General features: G+C 35.0%; 3 protein-coding genes across 4 annotated transcripts; 2 read left to right on the forward strand and 1 right to left on the reverse strand.

Annotated features, from left to right (window-relative positions):
* Positions 1–3,700: 3,700 nt before the first annotated feature.
* On the forward strand, positions 3,701–6,189 carry LOC116124695 (F-box protein At2g32560-like). Its single transcript, XM_031410435.1, has 5 exons — positions 3,701–4,737; positions 4,897–4,976; positions 5,201–5,373; positions 5,512–5,586; positions 5,766–6,189. Exons 1-5 carry the CDS (start codon positions 4,072–4,074, stop codon positions 5,951–5,953), a joined length of 1,182 nt encoding a protein of 393 aa, XP_031266295.1. The 5' UTR covers positions 3,701–4,071; the 3' UTR covers positions 5,954–6,189.
* Positions 6,190–7,632: 1,443 nt separating this feature from the next.
* Positions 7,633–20,560, forward strand: LOC116124696 (rhomboid-like protein 20). The gene is made up of 8 exons (XM_031410436.1): positions 7,633–7,841; positions 7,931–8,031; positions 8,688–8,828; positions 15,718–15,784; positions 17,864–18,015; positions 18,112–18,213; positions 18,924–19,046; positions 19,776–20,560. Exons 1-8 carry the CDS (start codon positions 7,817–7,819, stop codon positions 19,941–19,943), a joined length of 879 nt encoding a protein of 292 aa, XP_031266296.1. The 5' UTR covers positions 7,633–7,816; the 3' UTR covers positions 19,944–20,560.
* Positions 20,561–21,796: 1,236 nt separating this feature from the next.
* LOC116124744 (dual specificity protein phosphatase 12-like) lies at positions 21,797–27,448 on the reverse strand. Of its 2 annotated transcripts, none has more exons than XM_031410477.1 (7): positions 27,334–27,413; positions 26,119–26,621; positions 24,945–24,997; positions 24,682–24,746; positions 24,491–24,569; positions 23,015–23,314; positions 21,797–22,304 (listed from the first exon to the last, which is right to left on the reverse strand). In XM_031410477.1, exons 2-7 carry the CDS (start codon positions 26,559–26,561, stop codon positions 22,117–22,119), a joined length of 1,128 nt encoding a protein of 375 aa, XP_031266337.1. In that variant the 5' UTR covers positions 26,562–26,621; positions 27,334–27,413; the 3' UTR covers positions 21,797–22,116. The 2 variants fall into 2 exon arrangements, with proteins under 2 accessions (XP_031266337.1, XP_031266336.1); XM_031410476.1 differs by having other exon boundaries at positions 21,798–22,304; positions 26,119–26,611; positions 27,334–27,448.
* Positions 27,449–27,928: the final 480 nt, after the last annotated feature.

Below are 27,928 nucleotides of genomic sequence, written 5' to 3' on the forward strand. Positions count from 1 at the left end.
AAAATGATTAAATACCTCTTAAAAAAAAAAAAAAATCAAAACATCTTTAGAAGAAAAAAAAAATCTCCCTTTTAAAATATAAAGCCTATCTAAAGGGTATTTATTGTTTAGAAAAATTATTAAAACACTTGAAAACTTAATAATATCTCATCTTTTTTTATGATTCTTTTTATGATTTTTGGATATTTTACTAATACATGGATATTTACTTTTCTTTTTCTTAATAAAATATCATCCTACCTAGTTTCCTAGGTATCAGGTTTAAAAAAAAAAATGTTAGTGATATGGGGCACTTATCTCCAAAATCATTAAAAAAAAATGATTATTTAAAGTGGGTGAATGGAGGATTATGGGTCATTATTATATGCTATAATAATGTATCTTAAATAGGAAAAGTTGTATCATATTACAAATTGAAAGACAAAAATGTCGTCCCACAATGAGAATTTCAAACATTAATTATAAGGTAGAAAGGTAAGTGTTATTCTTTCTTGTTTCATTGCTTTTGGCTTCTTCAAATTTATGTCTTATAATTCTATCATTCACATCTTTTTGTAAAGTATCATATGAACAAGGATTAAAAAAAAAAAAAAAAATTTGCTCAGTAAATTTTATAAAAAAAAAAATTATCGAAACGTGCAAAATTTGCACAATAATTGACATGATTCACATGGGAAAATACCTAGATTCTCAATCTCAGTGATGGCTTTGCTTAGCCACCCTAATTTGAAAGTTTTTCAAACATGTGACAATAGCAACATATCCAAAAGTATTAAGACATGAGTTTTTAATGGAAAAATAATGATAATTTGAAGTTGGCTAATGCAAACACATCATATTCGTCAACTAAAGTACCATTTTAGTGTCAAAGAGAAAGTCTATACTCTTGCCTTTTTTTTTTTCTTTTTAGTGGTAATATGGGTGTTCAGACCAGCTTGTACATACCTTAACTAATCCCCAAGGTCCATTAATCATTTTACAAGTCTAAAGGATTAGGTAAGTCACAATATAGTAGATGATCCCAAAGTTTAAACCTAAAAACTCAATAAATGAAGCAAACCTCTTTAACTGTCAGACCAATCCCTCGGGGTTACTCTTGACTTTTTTTTTTTCTCAGTAAATATTTTGAGGATTTTGTGCCAAATATTAAAAAATTAGCAGAAGTTTTGGCATAAAAAGAATGGATGTTCCCCACATCCACATACAAAAGGAATCTAATCACAATGTGATTATGTGTAAGTTGTAACCCACACCACCCTAAAACCTAAACCTAATCGTTTGCTTTGTTAATTATCTCATCTTTAACATAATTAAATTTGATTTTTATTTTGATTCTAAATCTCCACTTAATAGTCTTAAAAAGCAACCCTTGAATTTGGGTTTCTTTTTCTTTGTGGATTCCATTTAGTAATGTTAATGTCACACCAATCTTGAGCCTTGTAATGGTGGGTTCCTTGTTCTTATATGAAATGGTGGTCTTAATCCAATTGAGTTTGTTCTTTTGCTTACCACACCCACACTAGTGAATCAAAGATTTGGAGCATCACAAATCAAAATGATTTTTTTTTTCCTCTGATTATGATTCCATTTAGAGGGTCCCCACCACCCCCAATAATAATATTCTAACATTATATTAATTACCTCAATATTATTATTCTCTTTTGGACATTATATTCAATTTTTAATTGGAGACAGCTTCTACCATCCATTAGTTTCCAAGTCTTTTTAACTTTCTTCTAATTCATGAATGTGGATCATGTAGTATAATCCTTCTTTAATATATTCAATTCATTTGACAAAACAAAAGCCAAAAATTTGTGGGACTACTTAGAGTTGTCAGTTGTTATTTTTCAGCAATATTACATTTCAAGTTTCATTTTTTACTTATTTATTAAAAGTCAATTTTATTCATCATTTGAGAGATTGTAAAGTTTCAAACGTCCTACAGTTTCGTGATAAACTATTAACTACACCTAAAATGACCAAACCTCCTCAAAGTCTTGATATCCAAGTTTGATTTGCAACTAGATAAAGAAAGATAGTCATAGTCAAGGTAATGACTAATAAAAATCCCATATGAAAAATCAAAAATTAAAATTGTCTATTGTCATGCTCAATCAGATACCCCTTTTAATGTTAAAGTCTACCAAAGTGAACTCATCCATTTCTGCAACAAAAAAAGAAGAAGAAGCCAAGAAACTTCTGCCGAGCCCACCAACCCAACATAGGATTCAATAGTGATTCTATATATATATATATATGATGGAGCTTCAAGAACCTTGAGTGACATTATTATTTCTTTCAATCTTTTTTCAACGTTTGAGAAAGCATGAAGTTGAATAGGAAAACTCAGATTTATGGAGTTAATATTTTTAACTATATCTAGGTAGTCAAATAGTTTGATAAGAACTTTGAAGTGTATTACTCAAGAGATTCTGAATTTAAGTTCCTCTTCGGGTGCTAATAGGTATAACAACTGGAACTCTTACTAAGTCGATAGTTCTAGGGTCTCAGCGAATTAATTGAGGTGTGCGTAAACTGACCTAAACATCCTATGTCATTAAAAAAAAAAAAAAAAGTTAAATTTTTGATAAATAATTCATATGATACGTAATAAATTAATGTCTTATAAAAGTGTATTATGACGGCTACTGGGTTTACCCTAAGAAATTCTGCATTGAAAATTTGGATAGAAAAATAAAAAGAAGTTGTAAACACGTTTCTCTGGTCTAATTAAAATATAGAAAGTTCAGTTATTGATTATGGCCTAAATTTGACCAATTCGCCACCCATAAATCACCCAATTCATGAACCCACGAGCATGGTAAACGGTTAGATTAAAGAGATCACAAGCAAAAGATGAGCATCTTCTAAGTTCAACATACTCAGCATTAGATAATGACAAAAAAAAAATAAAAATAAAAAAATAAAAAAAAATAAAGAAATAGAGAAGGAGAGTAGAACAAGAAAGGAGAGCATTGGAAGCATCATAAATTGTAACAAGGCAATGGTGGAGGACCCCCCTTCTCTCTTTTTTAACGACCAATAATGTTAGCTTACTACCAGCACCAAATCTTTATAAACATTAACATCATCTTCAGTAATTCCCATGTTGGGACATGATTTGTTTTCCAATTTCTATGGTTTGTGATGTATGTGGTGGAAGTGTTGAGTTGAGTTGAGTGTTTGGTAGAAGTTAGGCAAAGGATTGGTGACTGGCCCTTATGGCTTTATGACAAGTCACAATAGCAACCAGCCATAAAGTTTTTGCCTTTAATTGTCTTCATTTCACTCTCCCCAAAACTCCCATCTTTCATATTACAGTCTTTACTTGTGATTAGTATTTTTTGATGACTTTGTAGAGGACCCACTTTGAGTTCATCCTCATCCTCATCATCATCAATCATCATACATCTGCAATTAAAAGTTTTTTTTTTTTTTTTGAGTGTTTAGCTCAACTAACACTCCGACCATTGTAATCTTGACGTTTGGTCAGTTTCCAAAAGAATTCATAGATTTTAACACGTGGCTCAGCTCTTGATAGAATCTGAGCAAAAAGAAAAATCCAACAAGCTTCTGTTTCTCCAGATTTTATTCCTTCATTTTTTGGCCCTCTTATAATCTTTCAATGTTCAACTGCCAACTGTCCTCCACTCTCCTTTCTCAGTGGTGGGAATTCATTGTATGTGGCTAAATGCCTCAATCTCAATGTCGCATTTAAGAACTTTGTTTCCTGTTCTCTATTTCAGTTTGGTGGCATCATAACTAACCAGCAGTCAATGTTTTGTCGGTTGAGGTGTCTACAGATGTCTTTATATTAAATACAATTTTAAATCTCTGAGCTCACTTGACTACTCCGTTGATTTTGCCCAAAATCAACTCTCTTTTTCTCTCCATTGGTGGATCTTTCATAGTCATTTTCATGTACATAGTAATATTAATATTAATATTTATTTATTTATATATGTGGTTTCATTGCATGACACCGTTGTCTCATTTCTATGCTTTGCTTCTTCCTTTCATTTAATTCTCAAACTAACTCACCCCATTTGGAAACTCACTCTTATTTCAATGTTTTTCTTCTTGATTTCTTGTTTTTCTTTTATAATCCTATCAAAGTCCTTCTCTTTCAAGCCATATCCTCCAATGATCACTGACTGGAGATTGTTGTCATCTTGGTTTTGGAAGGGATTGTCAAGCTTTTTAGTGTCATGGTTCCAAAAGGGTAGGCTTGCAATTAGTTTTCATCAAGTTCCAAAAATCATGCCATTAAAAAAGATGAATCTTGGTCCTTCGAAACCAGAAACTGTTCCAGAAGAGAAACTTTCTCTCTTGGATTTGCCCGAGTTAACTTTGGAATGCATTCTAGAGAAGCTTTCACCAACTGGGTTGTGTAGTATGGCTGGAGTTTGTAGTTCTTTGAGAGATAGATGTACAAGTGATCATTTGTGGGAGAAACACATGAAGCAGAAATGGGGGAATTTGATTGGTGATGCTGCTTATAGAGAATGGCAATGGCACATAGTTTCTAACAAGAGAGCAAGCCTCAAGAACCAAACCAAGCAAAATGGATTTTTCACTTCTCTTTATAGCCTTTTGCCCTTTTCTTGGATTAGACCGAAGATTGAGAACAATATTGAGCCAAGAAGTTCTTTGCCTGTTGATTCAATTATGGCTTGTTATGTCTCTCTTGAGAGTGGCAAATTCTGGTTCCCTGCACAGGTCTATAATCGCGAGGTAATTATCTGCAATTGTTGATTTTTTAATTGCAACTTGGCGTTTAGTTAATTTCACCTCTGCTCTTGTTTGTTCTGTGTTTACATATAAAACAATTGTATTTTGTATTTTGTATTTGTCACTCCACAATTCATTGAAATTCCGTGTGTTTGGTGGCAGAATGGACATGCTGGGTTTATGCTATCATGTTATGATGCTCAGCTTAGCTATGATTCCCGAACGAACACGTTTCGAGCAAGGTAAATAAAAAAGAGATGCCTTCTTTGATTAACTTTCTTCTTATGCTTTTTATCACTCAAAAACTTTTTAGAACTAGAATCAATGCCTTTATATTACTAAAAGTTTCTGAAAAGTGAATTCAAGTTTAGCAATTAGCAGCTGGGTAGGATATTGATATATGCTTTTAAAGCTCGTATGCAAAGCAGGGCATTCTATTGAACTTGAAATGGATTTTATTTTGCAGGTATTCGAACCTTGGGCGGCGGACAGTCGAGGAAAATATATCATGGGATAGGCTAAGAGCTCCACCAACTGATACTCCTTCAAATGTTCTTCACATCTCAGATTGTTTAGATGACTTGAAACCTGGTGATCATATTGAGATCCAGTGGAGAAGAAACAAAGAATTCCCCTTTGGTGCGTTTTGTATCTCTAATGACTATTAAACTCTTCAATTTATCCCTAGAGGCTAAATATTTGTCACTATGAATTCATTGTGTAACAGTAATCCTTTGCTGGTATAATATTGAAAAATCTGAGCTTAATGTATTGCAGGTTGGTGGTATGGTGTTGTTGGTCACTTGGAATCATGTGAAAGAAATGGGAATCACTGCCATTGTCACTATAGTGGTAAGTAAATTGGTTGTGATAGCATTTTCATAATCAAGAATGTACTTCTTTTGAATTCAATTTAATGACTTTTTGCTGCACTCAACTGCGAAAAATTTTCATTAACAAATATTAGCATAGATTGTTATTTGACCACCATGTTAGAGTAGGGAATCTGACTATGATGTCTTTGCTGACAGATATGATGGTTTTGGAGTTCAACCAATATCCTGCTGGCTCGCAATGGAGACAAACAATGATAAACAGGAAAGAGCATCGCGAAGTAGGCAATGAAGCTGATGGGTTTTATGGAGGAATCAGAAAGCTTTACAAGGAGGAAGAGATAGCAATGTGGAAGAGCCTCTGGCCTGCCCGTGCCTTGGACTAGAATATGATGAAAATGTTATTTAGCCCGTACATAAGCCCTCTCTTCTTCTTTTCCTTTTGAACTGAGAATTGGAAGGGATTAATCATAGAAGATGTAGAGTAGATTAAACTTGATTAATTTTGCTCTTCACAGAGGAGAGAGCCTCAAAAGGTTTTTACCAAGATATGTAATCTTCGTCGATACTCATTGAAAATGAATAGCAACCTAGCTAGCTAATTTTTCTGTTGCAAATTCAACACATCTTCAGCGAAAAAAGAATTGCCTCTATTAGCTTTAAGTGCATGGTAATAGTTTCCTGAGATTTGAAACTGTCTGTGATTGATGGTTTTTCTTTTACCATTTGCTTTGAATTTCTTCAGCTTTAGCTGTAATATCAAATGTTTGATGACATGAAACTTTCATCTAGAAAAAGTCTCAACCAATGAATGAAAACAAAGCTCATGGTTTCAAGCAAGTTTGATCCATACAAGTCTCTGATTTTACTTATGCTGCTGTAACGTTGGTGGCTAAAATTCCCAACCCATGATAAAACAAATAGGCCAGTTTCTTGTGATTGTTATACCATTCAGAAGTGCATAACAAAAGTTACTGCAGGAAGTAGGTTCAAGAAGTATATGCCTCATTTCATTAACCTATATAGTGCCCACTGAAGGTAGGAAAGGTAAATGGAGTTTATGTTTTAGCCTCAAGAGTTGGTTAAACATTACCCTATTCTACTACATAAAATTCAACATCCTGATTCCTGACCCATCTCTATTCCATTTCCATCACAAACTGAACTCAGTTGAGCCGAGCTCATTTCGATACAAAACTTAAGAGCTGGGCTTCAAAGATGTTGTTGGGCCATTAAGTTCGTTCTACTAGCCCATCTAAACTTTATGGGCCCTTGTCTTCCTCATAAGATCTCCGGCTAACTACGAACCAAATAGATATTTTGTCACCTGATAATCATTCACTAATCTGAAATTTTCTCAAGAGATAGTACTCAAACAAACACATTATTCATGTGTATCTAATTATTGGGTGATCTGAGAAAGATTAAGAGACAAAATAAGATAAAAACAATGGGAAAACATTGAGTTTACTATCGATATATATATTTTTTTAATGACCAGAGGTATTCGGACCAGTTTACGTGCACTTTAGCTAATCCTTTAGGATTCTGAAACTATTGGCCGGATAAGAATTCCAATGACTATCCCTATTAGCAACCAATGAATGACTCAAATTCAGGATCTTTTGAATAATATACCCAAGAATCTCTATCGAACTGTTCAGTCACTCAAAGGTAGTTTGCCTTTCATACTATCAGTCCCATGTTTTTTATGCAAATTCTCTTGGAATCTTGGTAATTCATTTGTTAATCATGATTGAGCTTGGACCCATTTTATTCAGCCCACATAACGAACAAACCCGACTCCTACACCCTCAGCTCAAAAATCTATTAATTGTGTACTACAGTAGTTATACATTATTTATAATATGGAATTAATAAATTTGTTGCCATTAAATTTAGAGTAAAAATATAATATATGATGTCACTTTGCTTTGAACTGGGTTTAGGCTCGGACTCGCATGTAACATAGTTGGGCCGATGAATGGGCCATGTCTAAGCCCCTCTGCGTTCGCACAAAAAGATACAACATATTGTTGGAGTCAAAACCAGAAAAAAAATAAAATGAGAAAAATAATAGAAAGCAAAAAAGAAGTAAAAAGGTAAGGGAAGAGGAGTCGAATAGAAAACGTAAAAAACCATTAGAAAAACACTCTTAATTCCATTGATTACAAAGAAAGAAAGAAAATCGAGTCACACAGCTTTGATTTGGTGGTTGGTTTCTCCTTCTCTGATAAGAGAAAGAGAAGATGAACGGCGGTCCCTCGGGTTTCAGTACGTACCAATAATGTGTTTCTTTGATTTATTAATATTCATAATTTAAAATGTATATATGATTGATGAAATTGAATTTTTTATGGTAGATAATGCTCCAGTGACCAGAGCATTTGTCATCGCTAGTGGAATTTTCACCGTTTTCTTTGGGATCCAAGGCCGTTTTAACAAGCTTGGTTTGTCGTATGAGGTGCTACTGGTTATTTGTTGCTCTTTTTTTTTTTTGGTGATTTATTGTTGACTTTTATGTTTAATTTGAACTGGGTTTTGTGTTACTTGGACAATTGATGGCCTGAATATGACCAAAATAGTGTTTTCTCTTCAACTTATTTAAGGATGATCTAGGGTTGTTTTAGCTTTGCAGAAATATTTTCCATGCATGATCTTTGGAAATTGTACTTTGATGTGGGATGGTTTTGAAAATCAGGGATTTTTTGAATTTAGATATGTATAGACAAGGATTTAGGATTTTAGATTTGAATGGAGTTCTAGAGTTTTTTTGATGGAAAAAACTTGAAATTTTTTTTAATAGATAGTTTCTCGAATATGGATGAATCGAGCATTATCTTGAATAATATCAAAACAATGGGTGTGAGAACTGCCATGGAATATGGATTTGCACAGTACCATAAACAGTGCATGTGAACATTATCTGAATTGTCATAGCACACATTATTAAACTTTAGATGTCCTTTGGACCATCGGTTATGTAGTATTTACTGGTGGAAAAACCGCTAAGTATCTTCTCCTACTTCAGTTTTTTAGTGGCTTACCGAAATTCTATGTTTTAACTGACTCATTCACCATGAGATTTTTTCTTATCAGTTCTATTCTATTTAATGACAGGACATTTTCAGAAATTTTCGCTTGTGGAAGTTGATTGTGTCTGGATTTGCCTTTTCATCTGCGCCAGAATTGATGTTTGGGCTGTATCTGCTATACTACTTCAGGGTGTTTGAGAGACAGATAGGTTCTAATAAGTACTCAGTGAGTGATCATCCTTTTTAAATTTCTCATGATTTATGTATTATATCTTTCCTTACCCTCTACCCAACATCTCAGATGACCCAACCCTCGTCTGAAAAAAATTTTGATCCAAGACTTTTTGTACATCCACAAGAGACCCAACCAATCGTATTAGCAAGCAATCACTATTCCCCATCATATCTTATTTTACTGTGTATTCTAGAGAGTAAGCACTACTATCTTGTGCATCTAATAGGGAGGATTAACTTGGTTATATTATTCTTATTATATAATTATAATAAAGGGAAATACATCTTATTATTGAGTAATTGGGCTTAATTATATAGGTTCTCCTTATATGCTGTTTACTCAGAACATGATACTTGTTTGTGGAATTGAAAGGTTAAAAACAAAACTTGTCAAGTGAAAGTTTAGTTTCAAGCAAACAAGACTCTGGAATGCATTATTGTATACATTTACCTAACTTGGAAAGACCTGCAAAGGAGCTGCTGACTTGTTCTGGTTACTTGGACATACTGTTACTTAAAATGAAGAAAAATTTGACTTGATTCTTTACATTAGATTGCCCAGATATTGGACAGCTCATTTTTTGTTAGTAGCTGAAAGGGGGTCGAGTGAGAAAAAGAGAAAATGAAGAAGATAATGGTTTGAAATGGATCAAAGTCATTGAAAGAGGCCCCAATGTGTGTACAACTGATACATTTTTTTATATTGTTAATTGTTTTACATGGTGTAACAGTTCAATTACTTCGTACAATTTTCTTAGATTGAGTATATCACTTTGGGAGGTGACTTTGGGATTTATCATATTGTGAAGGTAATTGTAAAACGAATTAGGGATGAATATTCACACTTTTTCTCATTCATAGAATAAAAGGGTACATCTTTATATACACTTGTAGTGTTCTAAACTAGGTAGGTGATCAATCTCTATTAGGATACAAGATCAATGTGATCTCTATAATCTAGGAAGTTATATACAATTGTAACACTCTCCCTCAAGCTGGAGTATAGATATTAATCATACCCAACTTGTTACAAAGATAATCAACTCGAATTCCAGTCAGAGCCTTTGTGAAGATATCTCCCAATTGTTCTCCAGTCTTCACGTACCCAGTGGAAATCAGGCCTTGTTGTAGTTTCTCACGGACGAAATGGCAATTGATCTCAATGTGTTTTGTTCGTTCATGGAACACTGGATTAGATGCAATATGAAGAGCCGCTTGGTTATCACACCATAATTTCGCTGGTACTGAAGTTTCAAGGCCTATTTCAGTCAGGAACTGATATATCCACATTATTTCACAAACAGCTTGTGCCATAGCCCTATATTTCGACTCTGCACTTGATCATGACATGACATTTTGCTTCTTGCTCTTCCATGATATTAAATTTCCTTCGACAAAGACACAATAGCCTGATGTGGATCTTCTATCTACCTTGGAACCTGCCTAATTTGCATCTGAGAAACATTCAATATGAGAGTGACTATGATTGTCATATAATGTATCACGTCTAGGGGCTCCTTTTAAATAACACAAGATCTGCTCCAAAGCCGCCCAATGATGAACTGTTGGGGAGGCCATAAACTGACTGACAACACTTACTGAATATGCAATATCTAGATGAGTCACCGTAAGATAGTTCAACTTCCCGACCAATCTTCTATATTTCTTAGGATCTCCAAAAAGTTCACCATCTTTCGTAAGCTGCATATTAGGAACCATCGGAGCACTACATGGCTTTGCCCCCAATTTCCCGGTCTCGGTTAATAAGTCGAGCACATATTTCCTCTGAGAGAGGAATATACCTCGTTTGCTCCTTGTAACTTCAACCCCCAAGAAATACTTTAATATTCCTAAGTCTTTTGTGTGGAACTGGGTATAGATAAAAGACTTAAGAGATGTGATGCCCACTGTTAGGATCCCACATTGGAAGGGAAAAGGGTGGGCATGTGGGTTATAAAGGCTTGGGCACCCTTCCTTGGCAAGCTGGTTTTCCAAGGAGAGTTCTACCCAAGCCCATGAAAGACCCAATGGCCCAGCTCAAATTCTTGAGTTATTGGAGTGGGTTTCTATCAATTGGTATCAGAGCATGATCCTGCGCTTATGTGGCAACACACGCGTGACAGGCTGACCTTAGGCCAGGCTGCTACCTCGAGAAAGGGCATGGAGGCCGGAGGGAAAAGGGGATCCGCGTAGTCACCCAAGGGGTAAAGAGGTTGATGAGGGTAAAAAGGCCGACATGGACGTCAGTTGCGGAAGCGTGGTGGAATGTTAGGATCCCACATTGAAAGGGAAAATGGTGGGCATGTGGGTTATAAAGGCTTGGACACCCTCCCTTAGCAAGCCGGTTTTCTAAGGAGAGTTCTACCCTAGCCCATGAAAGACCCATAGCCTAGTCCAAATTGTTAAGTTATTGGAGTGGGTTTCTATCACCCACACTATCACTCCCAATAATAACAATATCATCCACATACACAACTAGAAGAATGATGCCAGTTTCAGACTGTTTGTAGAAAACAGAATAGTTAGTTTTACATTTCAGCATACCAAATCTCTTAACAGCCTGACTAAGCTTTCCAAACCAAGCACGAGGACTTCGTTTTAAATCATACAGAGATTTGCGAAGATAACATACTTTCCCATACTCCCCTTGGGTAACAAACCCAGAAGGTTGCTCCATATATACCTCTTCCTGAAGATCGCCGTGAAGAAAAGCATTCTTGATGTCTAGCTGATGCAAAGGCCAATCATAAGTAACTGCCATATAGATAAATAGCCGAATAGAGGTGAACTTAGCCATAGGGGAAAAAGTATCAGAATAATCAACTCCGTAGGTCTGAGCATATCCTTTAGCAACCAGACGAGCTTTTAGCCGAGCAATTGACCCATCTGGATTAACTTTAATTGTAAACACCTATTTGCATCCTATTGCCTGTTTATCTGAAGGTAAAGCTACCAATTTCCAAGTACCATTGTCATCTAAGGCATTCATTTTCTCTATCATTGTATTACGCCAACCAAGATGAGAAAGAGCTTCATGAACCGTTTTAGGGATAGTAATAGAATCAAAGGAAGCAATAAAGGAGCATGATGAATGTGACAAATGATCATAAGAAACACAAGAAGAAACATGATAAGTACACTATCGTTTACCTTTTCGCAATGCAATAGGAAGATCATCACTTGAAACTGGATCGGATGACAAAGAAGTTGGTGCCAGACATGAAGCAGGAGGAGTTGGACGACGAGAGTAGACTTTGATAGGAGCAGGATCAGAGATGGGAGCCGATGCAAGAAGTGCAGAAATAGTGACAGGGTCAGAGATAGGAGCCGGTTCAGATATCGGTGTAGGGGAAGTGAAGGTATAAACTAACAAATCATCATTATCATCATCCTTCTGACGATCTGCAGGAGAAAAGGGAAAGTATGATGTTTCTTCTAGAAAGACAATATCAATGGAAACAAGATACTTATTAAGACTTGGACAATAGCATCGATATCCTTTCTGAAGTCGAGAATAACCAAGAAAGACACATTTTAATGACTTGGGATCTAATTTAGTGACTGACTGTCGAACATCCCAAACAAAGCAAGTGCTACCAAATATCCTAGGTTCAAGAGGAAATAATGTTTTGTTAGGAAAAAGAATATTGTACGGGGTCTCACCATGGAGGACAGAATACGGCATGCGGTTAATAAAAAAACAGGCGGTGGAAACTGCATCAGCCCAGAATGGTTTAGGAACATTCATTTGGAATAATAAGGCTTTGGCAGTTTCAAGAAGTTGTCTGTTTTTCCGTTTTGCTATTCCGTTTTGAGATTGAGTATTAACACATGAAGTTTGATGAAGAATGCCATTTTGAGTCATGTAATTTTGAAAAGAAACTGACAGATATTCTTTTGCATTATCATTGCGCAATGTATGAACAGAAACATTGAATTGAGTTTTAATCTCGGCACAAAAAGCACAGAAATAAGAAAACAAATCAGAACGATTTTTCATTAAGAATAACCAAGTCATACGAGAGTAATCGTCCACAAATGTAACAAAAAATCTGAAACCAGTTTTAGACAGAACTGGACAGGGACCCCAAACATCAGAGTGAAATAATTCAAAGGGAGAATTAGCTCTTTTATTGACTCTAGGGCTAGAACTGACACGATGATGTTTAGCAAACTGAAATGACTCACACTCTAATGTAGACACTTTATTAATCTGAGGACACAATCTCTTCAGTGAAGGAAGAGATGGATGGCCTAAACGACAATGTGCTTGAAACGGGGATGCAACGCTAGAACAAGCGACATGTGTAGATTTTGGTCTGTCAAGAATATATAAACCTCTAGATTCATGTTCTTTACCAATAATCTTCTTCATCGTAAGATCCTGAAACAAGCACTAATCAGGAAAGAATAAAACACAACAGTTATGAGCACGAGTAAGTTGGCTAACAGAAATCAAATTGAAAGAAAAATTTGGTAAATGTAAGATATTTGACAAGCGAAGCTGTGGGGTAGGGGTAACTGTGCCAGACCCAAGAACGTAGGATGGTGACCCATCTGCTAAAGTCACATTCAAAAAGGTTTTTGATTGATAAGTAGCAAAGAGACTGGGATTACTTGACATGTGATCTGTTGCATCAGAGTCAATGACGAATTTGGAGGATGAGGAAAGGAGACATATATTTGGCTTACCTGAGTCAGCCATAGCCGTGATAGGAGTAGATGAAGCTTTGAATGATTCCTGGTACAATGAAAACTTGGCAAATTCATCTGCAGAAATAAGAACTGACTGATCAGAAGTATCATTGGTGGATGCAACATGGGTTGAGGGATTTCTTTTATTTCTGTTCTGAAGCTTTCTACAATCACGCTTCATGTGTCCTGGCTTATGGCAATAGTGGCACACAATTCCTCCCATATTACCATTTGACCCTCCTCCTTTGTTGCGACTTCCAAATTGTGATCGCTCAGATTCATAGTCATTCTTTTGACTAACGAGAGCACTACTAAACTGAACCGGTGGGGTACCTTCTGTGTGAAGTACCCTACTAAAGACATCCTGCAATGAAGAGATCTCTGGACTTGCTAAAACCTGAGACTTAGCAATCTCAAATTCAGAAGGAAGACTTGCAAGAAAACTCATGATTACCATTTGCTCCCGTTGTTTTTGTTGAACTTTGACATTAGCACTGAAGGGTAACAACATGTTCAACACTTCATAAGTCTTCTTAAACTCCGTAAAATAAGTTGTAAGGGATTTATCTTGTTTCTCTACACAGTAGAATGCCTTACACACTTCATAAATATGAGAAACATTCCCTTTTTCAGAATACAAAAACTCCAAATAATTCATCAGTTCTTTAATAAACCCACAATGATTAATTAGGCCAAGTACCTCACCGTCAATAGAGTTCCGTATTTGTAGAATCAACCTAGCATCATCCCGAAGCCTTGCCTTTTTCGAATCATCCTTAGGTGGATCATCATTCATATGATCATCTTTATCAATACTCCGCAAATACAGTATAACAGTTTTACGCCAATCATGGTAATTAATTATACCAATGAGCTTATGTTCTGTAATTTTCGACATCGTCGGTACCATTTCCATCACTGGCTTTGTATCAAACATGTCTTAAACAAACAATAATCCCAATGCACACCAACAAAAGGTTAAAACAAAGTAAATTAACCAAACTTCAGTGACACACCAAATCAATCAACACCCACAACCAACCAGAGACCAAAGCACAGCAAAAAATCCAATAAGCAAACGAAAACAAAGTTCTGAAGAAATCACAACCAAATCCTCAGAAATATCCAAACAAAGAACAATAGTAACTAGTAAGAGATTACCCAAACCCAGCACGAAAATGTGCTGTACAAGTGTCGGCGAAGCAGACGAAGGGAATCGGAGGAGACGTCAACAGTGGACGCGCTCTCATGCGCCGGCATGTGGTATTGTTGACCGGAGTTTCGGGTGGCACGTGGAGCTCACGCGTAGGGATTCTGACTGCCAAAACTCGGCGTTTTGCCGATCAGCGGCTTCTGAATCGCCCTAGGGTGGCAATGTCAAACAAATCTCACCCTAAATAGGTGTTCCCAATTTGAAACCCAAACCTTAATTATCTTTTAAAGCTTTGATACCATGTAAAACAAATTAGGGATGAATATTCACACTTTTTCTCATTCATAGAATAAAATGGTACATCTTTATATACACTTGTAGTGTTCTAAACTAGGTAAGTGATCAATCTCTATTAGGATACAAGATCAATGTGATCCCTATAATCTAGGAAGTTATATACATCTATAACAGTGATTATTTGATGTTTTGAATAGTTCAACTGTCCGGTTTCTTATAGCCATTATTGACATTTCAATCGCTCATTCCTGCTGATTTGGTTCAGCGTTTTTGTTGATATTCCCATGAAATATGAAATCTTGACTGGTCTTATGTGAATTATTTGGTGGGTGTTATCTTAAGTAAACTTTTTTTCTGTTTCCAACATGGCTATGTCATCTCCAAAATTAGCTCTATGAGTTTGTGTAAGAGTCACAGATGTGGGTTTTTTTTTTTGATTTAATTATATATCATTTTTTTTTTTTTTTTAATATTTTTCATGCTCTTTTACTTCCATAACTGTTTTGTTTCCATACTTTCATTAGGCTTTTATGAAGTGGTGGTAGAATCCCATATATGGTAATTGCGGTTTCTATAGTTTGATTAGTTACTATTTAGTTTACCTTAAGTACCCTGCTCATCAATGATTGAAACACAAGATATAAGACAATGTTTTTCTTATTGTTTTGAATTTCTTTTCCTTTTGAACTTGTATCTGTTTTCTTTCTTAAAGAAAGAATATGCTTTGTACTTGCAGGTCTTCATCTTGTTCTCCATAATAGTTTCATTCCTCTTTGAGGTCCTTGCACTGGCACTTCTTAAAGGTATGCATTCTTTCTATGATCCTTATATGCTCCTCTAGTTTCCAATTTTCAAGTATTTCATTCAACTGTTTGCACTGTGTAGTATGACAGCTGTTTTGTGGTCTTATTGTCCCTCTTTTTTTTGGTTTACTATTCTGCATGTGCCAATGGTCTTTGGGCAGATTATTTTAACAAGCCTCATATTTTGGTCAAAATTAGTCAACTCTTGTTGGTGTCAAAAACTAGTTCGAACACCCCTAACATTAAGAGCCCTTTTAAAAGAGTTGTCATCTGACAAGTGATCTGAAATGGAAATTATACCCTTGTTCTCTCAAGCTTAGACTTGGAATGAAAATAATTTTCTTACACTCACGAGCTCCTTGTGTATAAATATCCAAGCGTAAGTGTGGTCATTAACATGAGACTATCATGTTATGGAGATGGCTCCTAAACCAAGGAATGCATTAAGTTTATTGCTTGTACATGGTTCATTAACTAATTAATTTCATATTTGAAATAGACATTCTGGGAAAAATGCTTCTCTCCCTATCTTTTGCTTCTCATTCTCCCTGTTTTCCTGCTTCTCTTTCTCTCTTTCTCTGTTTCTTTCTTCATGTTCTGGCTTGTGCATGCTACAGTTTACTTCCACCTGATACATAGGCTCAAAGGAGAAGATATAATACAGCTACACTTTTCGTTTATTACTTCTCTATCTTTCTGCATACTTGTCTACAATGTGAAATGGTGGAGAAATTAATTCACTTACATCTTTCTTTTTTTGCAGATCCTTCTACAAACCTACTCACATCTGGACCATATGGTCTTATATNAATATGAAATCTTGACTGGTCTTATGTGAATTATTTGGTGGGTGTTATCTTAAGTAAACTTTTTTTCTGTTTCCAACATGGCTATGTCATCTCCAAAATTAGCTCTATGAGTTTGTGTAAGAGTCACAGATGTGGGTTTTTTTTTTTGATTTAATTATATATCATTTTTTTTTTTTTTTTAATATTTTTCATGCTCTTTTACTTCCATAACTGTTTTGTTTCCATACTTTCATTAGGCTTTTATGAAGTGGTGGTAGAATCCCATAGATGGTAATTGGGGTTTCTATAGTTTGATTAGTTACTATTTAGTTTACCTTAAGTACCCTCTTCATCAATGATTGAAACACAAGATATAAGACAATGTTTTTCTTATTGTTTTGAATTTCTTTTCCTTTTGAACTTGTATCTGTTTTCTTTCTTAAAGAAAGAATATGCTTTGTACTTGCAGGTCTTCATCTTGTTCTCCATAATAGTTTCATTCCTCTTTGAGGTCCTTGCACTGGCACTTCTTAAAGGTATGCATTCTTTCTATGATCCTTATATGCTCCTCTAGTTTCCAATTTTCAAGTATTTCATTCAACTGTTTGCACTGTGTAGTATGACAGCTGTTTTGTGGTCTTATTGTCCCTCTTTTTTTTGGTTTACTATTCTGCATGTGCCAATGGTCTTTGGGCAGATTATTTTAACAAGCCTCATATTTTGGTCAAAATTAGTCAACTCTTGTTGGTGTCAAAAACTAGTTCGAACACCCCTAACATTAAGAGCCCTTTTAAAAGAGTTGTCATCTGACAAGTGATCTGAAATGGAAATTATACCCTTGTTCTCTCAAGCTTAGACTTGGAATGAAAATAATTTTCTTACACTCACGAGCTCCTTGTGTATAAATATCCAAGCGTAAGTGTGGTCATTAACATGAGACTATCATGTTATGGAGATGGCTCCTAAACCAAGGAATGCATTAAGTTTATTGCTTGTACATGCTTCATTAACTAATTAATTTCATATTTGAAATAGACATTCTGGGAAAAATGCTTCTCTCCCTAACTTTTGCTTCTCATTCTCCCTGTTTTCCTGCTTCTCTTTCTCTCTTTCTTTCTTCATGTTCTGGCTTGTGCATGCTATAGTTTACTTCCACCTGATACATAGGCTCAAAGGAGAAGATATAATACAGCTACACTTTTCGTTTATTACTTCTCTATCTTTCTGCATACTTGTCTACAATGTGAAATGGTGGAGAAATTAATTCACTTACATCTTTCTTTTTTTGCAGATCCTTCTACAAACCTACTCACATCTGGACCATATGGTCTTATATTTGCTTCATTTGTACCCTTCTTCTTTGACATTCCAGTTTCGACGAGGTTCCGTGTATTTGGAGTTCGCTTTTCTGATAAGTCATTCATATATCTAGCTGGTCTCCAGGTTAGTGTGGGTTTAATTTATTGCGTTTTGCTACGTCTGCCCTCGTTTCCCCTCTTACTGGAGATCTATGATCTAACATTACATTCTGTCTGGCAGCTATTTTTATCATCATGGAAAAGATCTATGTTGCCAGGAATATGTGGGATTTTTGCTGGTTCCTTGTATCGTCTAAATTTCTTCCACATCCGCAAGGCAAAGGTAATAAAATTTTATTTTATTTTTTTATAGAAGCAAAGCCAATGTAATAATTCATTATTATGTTTGGACTGAAATAACTTTTTGTGACTACAAATGTAGATGATAGTTTGGTACTCTGTTCAAGCATTTAAGCAGATCCTTTTTATACAATTATGAGCTTCATTGTAGTTATTACATTGAATGCTGTCTGGAAATGAAACAGAAAAGAAACAAAATCAACTTTAATGTGATTTCTTTCCTTTTTTAAGAAGAAAAGAGAAAGGAATTAACTATGAAAAATGATGTATGGAGTTTGCAATGAATAGCAACGAACTAGTTTGGTATGGGTATATATATATCCATGAAGGCTTGCATTTTTGGAGTCAGTGATTTCTGTAGGATTTCAGCCATAATGATGGGTGCCACCTTTTTAGTCGGTAGTTCCACTCCTGATTGAACATCATAGATCACAGTAATATAAGTTACTTTAGATTGTTTAAATCTTCTGATCTTTAGAGCATCTATGCCATTTTTAGGTAGCATTATAAATTATTTTACAAGGGTCTTCTTGGAATCAAGTGCTGCAGTTGAGATATGCAGATTAAGTTAGGAAGTCTTATTCAAATCTGTATAAAATTCAAATTATTTGTAGTATCTGTGTTATTTGCATATGTTGTCATAAAGATTAGAATACATTGTTCTTGATTGCCCTGTTTATTGTTGTGTGACAGTTCCCTGAGTTTGTTGCTTCATTCTTTTCGCGGCTTTCTTGGCCATCTGTTGGGAGTTCGTCTGCAGCACCAAGTAGGAATGTTGTAGGAAGTGTGCCATCCTACACAGGGCGCCAAGTGGAGGCAAGTACCTTGATTGTGTTTTAACCATCTGCTTAAAACTTTTTTTAATTGTTAACTAGAGTGGTAATAACTAATGAAACCATGTGGGCATGCATGTTTTATGGATTCATTTTCATTATGTTTGGGATTTTAACCCTGGTGCCCTAATACTTACCATCCTATCCTCTCCTCTCCCACCTGGGAGGTGGACAAAGTCTCTACTGGCAGTGTTTTTGCTCCCATGACACTTAAATTTGATGCTTTTATTTTTGTATGATATAATTTGTTTGGCTTGCTTATGGTGTCAAAATTGTACCCTACATGTATGAGGAGTGCTAAACTTTGTGAAGAAAGTTTAATCAAAGGACATGCAGCATTTGTTGATTAGGCTTAGTTTGCTTATTATCATTTTTTGTGATCGCTGCTATATTTCACCCTTTTAGTTTTGGCTTAAAGCAAAGAATGAGAATTTTTATTATACAATCAGGAAAATACCTTTGATTGACCTCAATTGCTGCTAATGATGAAAGCAACTTCGATATAATTTTCCAAGTGGGTTAAAGTTAATGAGCTGTAGTGGACTTCTATTAAATATTTTTATGGCTTTTCTCAAACATTGTGATCTGTAGTGGTTAACATCAACTTTTCTTTATGAAGAAACTAACTTGATTTTAAATCATATTTGATTTGCACTTCATTTCTACCTCCTTATGGGCATTCCTGAACAACTTATGTTTACTTTGATTTCAGAGAAGTTACCCTTCTCCCACGCCTTCCAGCATAGAGCCGCCAGAAGACTCCATTGCTATGCTTGTTTCTATGGGCTTTGACCGGAACTCTGCCAGACAGGCACTTGTGCACGCAAGAAATGATGTCAATGCAGCTACAAACATCCTTCTTGAAGCACAATCTCACTAATCTTGAAAGAAAAGATTGATGAGAATGTGAAACCTGGACTTCTCGAACTCAGAACAGAATCCCATTGATATCAAGATGTGGTGTTAAACTGAAATGACCAGTCCGTTGACCTATTTGATTTGCTGCTTCAGGAATACATCGTGGCACTCGTCTATTTTGAAGGGTTTTTCTTTTCTTTTTCTTTTTTGACACTGTTTATCTAGATCTGTAGTTTTAATTCTTAACATATCACTATATATACACCAATATCACTTCAGTTTAGGAGCCTGTAGAATTATTGACCCCATATTTGAAAATATGCATTTCCTCACAAGGTTCAGACTTCAGACACTCTCATTTCATGCAAGCCGGCGCTTCAGTCATATGATGATCCCTTTCAGATGCTGCTGATAAGTTTGTAAATTTGCTTATCCTAGTATTTGTTTTTGGGTCACTTCTACAGTTAGCCATGCCTTCCTTTTTGCCTTTTGGGAAATGTTTCAATTGATTCTTCTTTTCTGCAAATCTCATTGTTGGAATTTACCCTTCCATGATTATGTCTATAATGGGACTGCTGGAAACAGCAAAGGTGTCTTTCAGGCTTCTTAATAAAGACATAATACAATATTTGAACTTAATCTCTCCTGTGATGTCAATTGAAGTTCTCTTACATTTTGTTACAAGGTGCAATGAAATGCCAAAAAAGAAAAAAGAATAGTTGCATTTTATTACATGCAAAATCTTACAATCTAGAAAGACAGCAGTTATGGTCATCACTTGTCACTAGCAGAAATGGCGGCTCGTATTTTGACACTGCGTGGAACAGGAAGATAAGTTTGCGATGCATTCATTGTTTTATAATTTTCAGCTTAACGGAAAATCAAAGGCAAATATAATACTTCAACAAATTTGTTTAGGACAAACAATGGTCTAATGCAGTGTTTTAAAACCTGACTTGGCATGGCCGGTTGACCTAGTTCAATCGGGACTCGAAGTCTTCATCGGGTCGGGTTACAAATTTTCTTATTTATTTAAAACCTTAAAAATTAGGACATCAATTCGTAAACAATTGAAGGCTAGAATATTAGGGTTTTTAAAGAGAAACTATCGGTGAGTGCAATGGTGGTAACGACATCGATTTTCAATGAGTGAATCGATTAAAAATCGTAAAACAATGTCGTCGAAAAAATCCTGTTGTCGCTGGTGATTGGGGAGGTGAACAAGGGAGGGGTGAGATGGGTTTTGGTCAAGAGGCTAAGGGAGTAATTTCGTGGTGATGGAGAGTGTTGTCGTTGCCAGAAACATGCCCTATTTGCCGACATCAATGATGGTATTTGGGGTGTTTTTGTAAGATTTCAAACCTATAATGACTTAAAAATTTTTAAGGGTATTTTTGTTAGATTTCAAACTTTTGGACACTGGCTTTACGAGCCTGGGATCCGGCCACTTTGCTGGGTTTCACCTGAATTGGGTTTTAAAATTTAAATCATTGGTCCAATGATTCTCACCATGAATCAGTTATCCACTCTTTCAATTTTCATACTGGAAATGACAGATAGAATTCTCTTACTCTGGACTCCAAATGAGTATGTGATTGAGATTTGTTTGTTTCTGGATTTTATCTTTTTTAATAGTTACCAATCGCAACAAGAAGATTTTGGTCTAACCAAATCCCATGGTGGACAAAGGGATTAACTAATCGCTATGGACACCAAAGGCAGAATTGAAGTATAATTTTTTTTTTTTTTGAAATAAATAGAAAGATGTTAATAACCTAACATCGTCAACCATTTTGTAATAAACAGTGGGGTAGGGAAATTATGTTCAATTAAGGTTAAAAATGAAGCCAAAAGCCAGATGAACATAAAGGCTACTTTTTCAATAACATGTGAATATATAGATTGAATGATGCCATTAGGAAGTTTCTGCTCAGGAATCCCTCTAAAACGCATTTAGGAAAAAAAAGGGTTGCCCCAAGAACAAGCTTCATAATAGTAATATAAAGTGCATACAATCAAAGCCAAATATCCAAAACTCCGACCGAAAATCCGTGAAACCAAGGTGCAAAAGAGAAGAAAATAGAGTACTCCTTCGAGGGCCTCCTTTCTTCTACATGTGTGGGTCAACATGGACGTTATATGACTGTATAAACGTCATTACAAATGGAAAAGTATTGGGCACTCAACTGTCGTGGCTAAGCTGATGACCTCTCTTTTCCTTCCGCAAGTATCACAGTGCTGATGTCAACACGGCTCTTATGGAGCTGAAAGGCTGGGGTGATCCAGCTTCCACAACTGCATTGTATGCCTGACCAATTGAAGTAACCCAAACGTGCTTCACAATGAACACAGGACAACTTTCCCTCCAATGCACCTTCTTCAACTGAGTCACAACAACAATTTGCCAAAAACAATTACTAAGTGTAGCATGAATAGATGTAGCTCAAAATCAATATTGGATTATGCTATTTAAAAGAAATTAGATGCACTCAGAAAGTAACCACAATGCTTACTTTAAGAAATGAATCTGACAAAAGTATTCTTTGAAGAATAACCACTAAGGAGGGATTTCTTACTCTCCAGAATAGGCTAAAAATGACAATGGAGCAAAGAATTAAGTGGAAAGATAAAATTGACCGTCTTTGACAAGATTAGCCATTACAATAGCATTCTTCATACTTCACAGATCATGTTTCCAACATAATATGAATTATAAGCGGGCTTGCTACACATTTGTTTCAATTAAAAATATTGAACTATCCCTTTCTTCACAATGCTTTCACAAAGAATCCCAATTAAAAAATATCAGGGGCAAATAAATCGAGATTGTAAATTTATCACAATTAGGGCATCTGGAAAGACTAATCAGATCACAATTAAATTATCTTCTAATGTCACAAGTGAAAATTTATTTCAATTTGCAAGTTAAAATATGCTACAAATATTAAAGAACACTCATACTGAGTAGCAGCCAAGGTACACAACATGGTCATAAACTGTGCTAGTCTGTTCACCTATATCAATATTCCATAGTCAAAGCACAGCTAGCTCATCAAAAATTCAGGAAACAAGAAATAGTAGATATTATGCTACCTGCTGTCATCCACTGAAGAGGTTCAACAAATATGGAAGAACACTCAGATTCATCAGACTTGTTAAAATGATTGCCACTTCTCCGCTTATGCCACTCAAAGGCCGTCTCACCTTCACCTGGAATGTGCTCTACAACATTCTCCTGCAATGCAACAACTCTTCGGCATTTCTTGCAGCGGTATGCACGGTTATGATTATCTCCATTTGGAGTTACTTCTACAGAGGAAACTTCTGCAGGCAAGCCAGGATCAGCCCCGAATTTGGAACTGTCAATTTTCTCACCACGGTTATAAGAATCGCCTAAAAGCATACGTCAGAAAACCTTTTCAAAATATTAATCAAAAGACAGCGGTTCACTTATGCTTCTCTTTCTAAATTCATGATGCAAGGCAAAAAATAATGAAAATATTAACTTAAAGAAGTGCAAGAGACATACAAAGCTCCAAATTAATACAGTGCTCAATTGCAAACAAATATGAAAAATGAGGGAAAAAAGAGTCCAAAAGCATTTCACGAATAACTTAATGTAACTGACCTGTCTACTGATAAGCCATAACATTTTAGAGCTGTACTTTAGAAACCAATAACAAGGGGACAAACAAAACCATAAAATCAATATGCAAGTACTATATTCAGTAGACAATCTAACCAATCTCTCTAGAGAGCCACTTCAAATCTTCATATTCTGTTACTTATACAATTTTTAACGGCACAGCTCTTAGTAAATTTTATAATTTTCATGATTTTTATTTATTATTATTATTATTTTTTTTTTTTTTTTGCTTTGTAAAAAATGATGTAAAAATGCAAAAAATGCAAAATAATTATCTTTTTTTTTTTAATTAAACAATTTCACTTTTACCATAATAATTAACTTTTATGGATGACAAGAATAGACATGACCTTGAGATTCAAAATAAACACTTTAATTCATGTCAAGTTAGAATAGATAAAAAGTGTAAAAAGTTCAACCAAGACAAATCAGCTTGGTGTCTAGCTTTTAAGTGATCACATCAAAAGTTGAGCATTCAAATTCTGCATTCCGACTTGGCTGTCAAAGTACATAACAGGCATTCAAGTAAGCATATCTCACCACATTTTAGAACACTTTCGATAGCAATGCAATATATGTTTTAGATCTTGGGATAGAAAATGAGATCAGCTTAGAAAGCTCGAGAAAATGAGATCAGCTTAGAAAGCTCGAGTCATGACCCACGGGACATTAGTTACTTAAGCTTTAAATTAGGTGAATAATCACCTTTAAACTCTTGATGATTGCCAGCTTTACCACACATGCTGCCCTTGACTTGAAATAATTGGAATTAACATTATCTTAAACTAACTAACCCATAGAATCCCAAAACAGAAGGAACTGAATTAATAGACATTGAAATGTCATTCGAAAAAAAAAAAAAGGAACAGAACAAAAACAGATCAGAGTGGATGGAGCAGGAAAATAAAGAATGAGAATTATACCTAATACTTTTAGACGAAATCGCTTGTAAATGGAGCTAGCATGATCAACTTTGAAACCCATTTCCTCAAACATCTTCAACTGCAATGAGGAAAAAGAATATATATTTACAAAGAAAACTAGAGAAATTAGAAATTAAGAGATAAGACATAAAATTCAGAATCAGTGGATAACCAAAGACAACATAAGCTACCTGTTCTAAAAATCCATCATTCGGACAAACAAATTCACAGCTCTGTTGTAGCGATTCAAGTGCATCTACAGGGATACATGGACAAAACAAAAGAGGAAAAAAGAGAGCAAATGTGTATTAAGTCTGAAATGACAAAGACAGATATTTTCAATCTCATCTGACGAACAGCAATCCAGATAATATTTGATAAAGACTTAAACTCACAGTCATATACCAATTTGTAGACCCACATTACTCCAAACTAACAATGGATTTGTGCAAACCTTCTGAAGAAAGCTGTTCAGTTCTCATCAGATATGCTGTAATGATAGCTGCACTGCAACGAACACATGCAAAGAAGGGTGTAAAGCCTTAGGACTTGACAATTCAGAAAACTGGAAAAGTTATTACAATGAAGGTCTGTTCTGGACAATTTCTAACACAGATTAGCACAGTGAAAGAGGAACAAAAAATTTATTTTTACACATAATAATCAAACTTGATTGTTGTCAATAATGAATTTTACCAGAAACTAGAAAGTGTCCCTTTCCTGAATTTGAATTTCAAGTCCAATCTTTACCGGCCAGAATTGAGTATATTTAATACGCATTAAAATCCAAAGGCAAATTGGATATACTGGTAATAAAACAGCAATGTTACATACAAATTGAAATAAGATTTCCCTCAGTATTTAGAAAACCAAATCAGTTACTGTACTGAGCTACCAAACTTTTGTAAAATAGTTTTGTTTCCAATGATGTTATGTGCAAAAAGCAAAGGAGACACAATAAATATGATGGAAAACCTTAGGTGTTTGTATGAGTAATGAAGACACTATTTCATCTCTAGGGGAAAATCTCAAGTTAATCATTGGAAAGAATTGAGGAAACCTGTAAGAAAAGAAATCAGCGACCAAAAAGTAAGAGTTTGAATTTTGACCATAATTTATAAGCCTTTCAAACCATTCTTATATCTTTGGGATCAAAATACCATTGTCCTAAAGTAAGTTTAATCAAAGGCTATTCCTCTATTTTTAGAACGATGACAATCATAAGGAGGGGTAGGAAATAGTTAGGCAGTCATTTCTACCCAAAATTGGACTGAAACGGCAAGTTAACACAGCACTCTTAATGATGCATTATGTATTTTGACATATTCGTAATTCAACACTACCAAGCACTTAGGCATTAAATTCCTATGATTTCTATTAGAACTACAAAGACAATGGACTTGAGTTAACTCCCAAAGTGATGAACTGAAAACCGAATCTTATAAGTTTGAGCTTAATACAATATAAAAGTAGGCTTAAATGTATCCATCAAAGCCTTAAAACCTAACTATGGTATTCCACAATGTAATTGGATTTTTCCCTTGTAGATCTTAAAATTCATAAGAAAAAAGATCCAACAAACAGAGATGCTAATCCTCTAAAATAAGGAAAATGAATAACAAATGTACCTCCTTGACACACCAGCAAAGCAATGCACCAAAACAGACCCCTCCTTTCTACTTCGATCAATGAAATCCAAACATACATCCAAATAATCCAACAAATTCTCACCCTCCATATCTCTGATAGGCACTGCCATTCTCACCAGCTTCATATCCTTACCAGCATATTCCAGCAAGTACAAGAGCTTCTCACGAGACAAAGAACTCTTTGACACATCACCCACATTGTCCTCGGTGCTTGAACCATCACCACCGGCTCCGCCAACATAAACCTTCTTAATCTCCTTGGAGGGGATTGTGAGACCGCTGCGCCATTCAGAGAAAAAGGATATCGATGCACTGCTCAAAACTGATAGAATATGTGTGATTTCATTGCTGCCTTTTTGGAGAACCTCGGCTGCATCACCTATGTTGCCAATAAATAGATGCTCACGGACAAGGTACGGCATGACAACACAAGAATGATGGCTTCTTATTAAGATCCTAGATTATGTTTCACCTGCAGAAAGCTAAAAATTTTAACATTCTCATTTCCAGTTTAGTTTTTCCAACAATCAACAGTTATCTAAAGGAAGTTCAAGCAAAAATTTCTAGAAATAGAAAAAAGTTAAAACTCTCGGCTTGGTCGCTGAGAAAATAAAGGTAAATCAACTTGAGCATAAATCATAATTTTAAACTTAAAAGTACGACAAGACTTACAATTAGGATAAATTCAAAGCACCCCGCAGAATTTTTTTTGATGGACTTCATGAAAATTCAAGATTGATTTCAGACAATTCGAAAAGAAGACTTTCATTATTTTAAAATATGTTCCTCACAAATTCTGAAACCATACAAGTTCGACTGTATTCTTGCCAAACCTCAACTATTTTTTTCCTACAAATTGCAAGCCACTAAATTCACTGAAACATTATGTTTTACTATCCCGCAAAACCTGAAAGATTAAACTCAGCCAGTATCCGAATAAAATATACTTAAACAAAAACAAATCTCAGACAATCAATAATTACAACTAATAAAACTTATAAGAAAAAATATTTGATATTTCAATCTCTGAACTAAGATTTCAATGAGCATCAAACTATCAGAAACTACCATTTCCTCCTATTTTCCTTTCACTTTCTCACCAACCAAACAGGATATTAGAATCTAAAGTCCAGAAAATTGATTTAATTATAGTTCAAATATTGAAGATAGATAAAATAAAATAAAATTATTGACCTGAAATGAGGAATGTTCCGGCCGTATAAGGAATCTCTATCTCCGCTTTCGCTTGCTCATTTTCGCCTCAAATGCCGAGCGAATATAGAGAGTTTGCTTTACACGTGGGAATAACTGCTAATGGGAATGGCATGTGCGACTTGCTTGAGCTTATTTGGCTTTCCACGTGTCAGCGATAAGAGTCGAGGCCCCACCGTTTGGTTTCAGTTATTTAAAGGTCAGTAAAGCCCTCAGATGACATGGAAAGATAACAGGTCAAGAATAATAGCTCGCTTAATTATTTTAAATAAACAATAATATAAAATATATATATTTACAATTTTGTTACAAAAAATATATATATATATATAATCTTGAGGCATAGACTATATTATGGTCATTTTAAAAATGTAGAATTTCTTCATTTTGCCATGTAGGAAGATTGTCCTACAGATGACTACATTTGATTGGTGTTGAATTAGATTCTTAACATTTGATTGGATATTAATAGTCATGATGTAAAATAGATTGATGAATTAGATTTAATAGTATATGTGACATAATATAATTATTGTTTAATATTGTTTATTATTAATAATAGATATTAATAACTTTA

The sequence above is a fragment of the Pistacia vera genome, unplaced genomic scaffold (assembly GCF_008641045.1).
Source record: "Pistacia vera cultivar Batoury unplaced genomic scaffold, PisVer_v2 Contig155, whole genome shotgun sequence".
Classification (NCBI taxonomy): domain Eukaryota; kingdom Viridiplantae; phylum Streptophyta; class Magnoliopsida; order Sapindales; family Anacardiaceae; genus Pistacia; species Pistacia vera.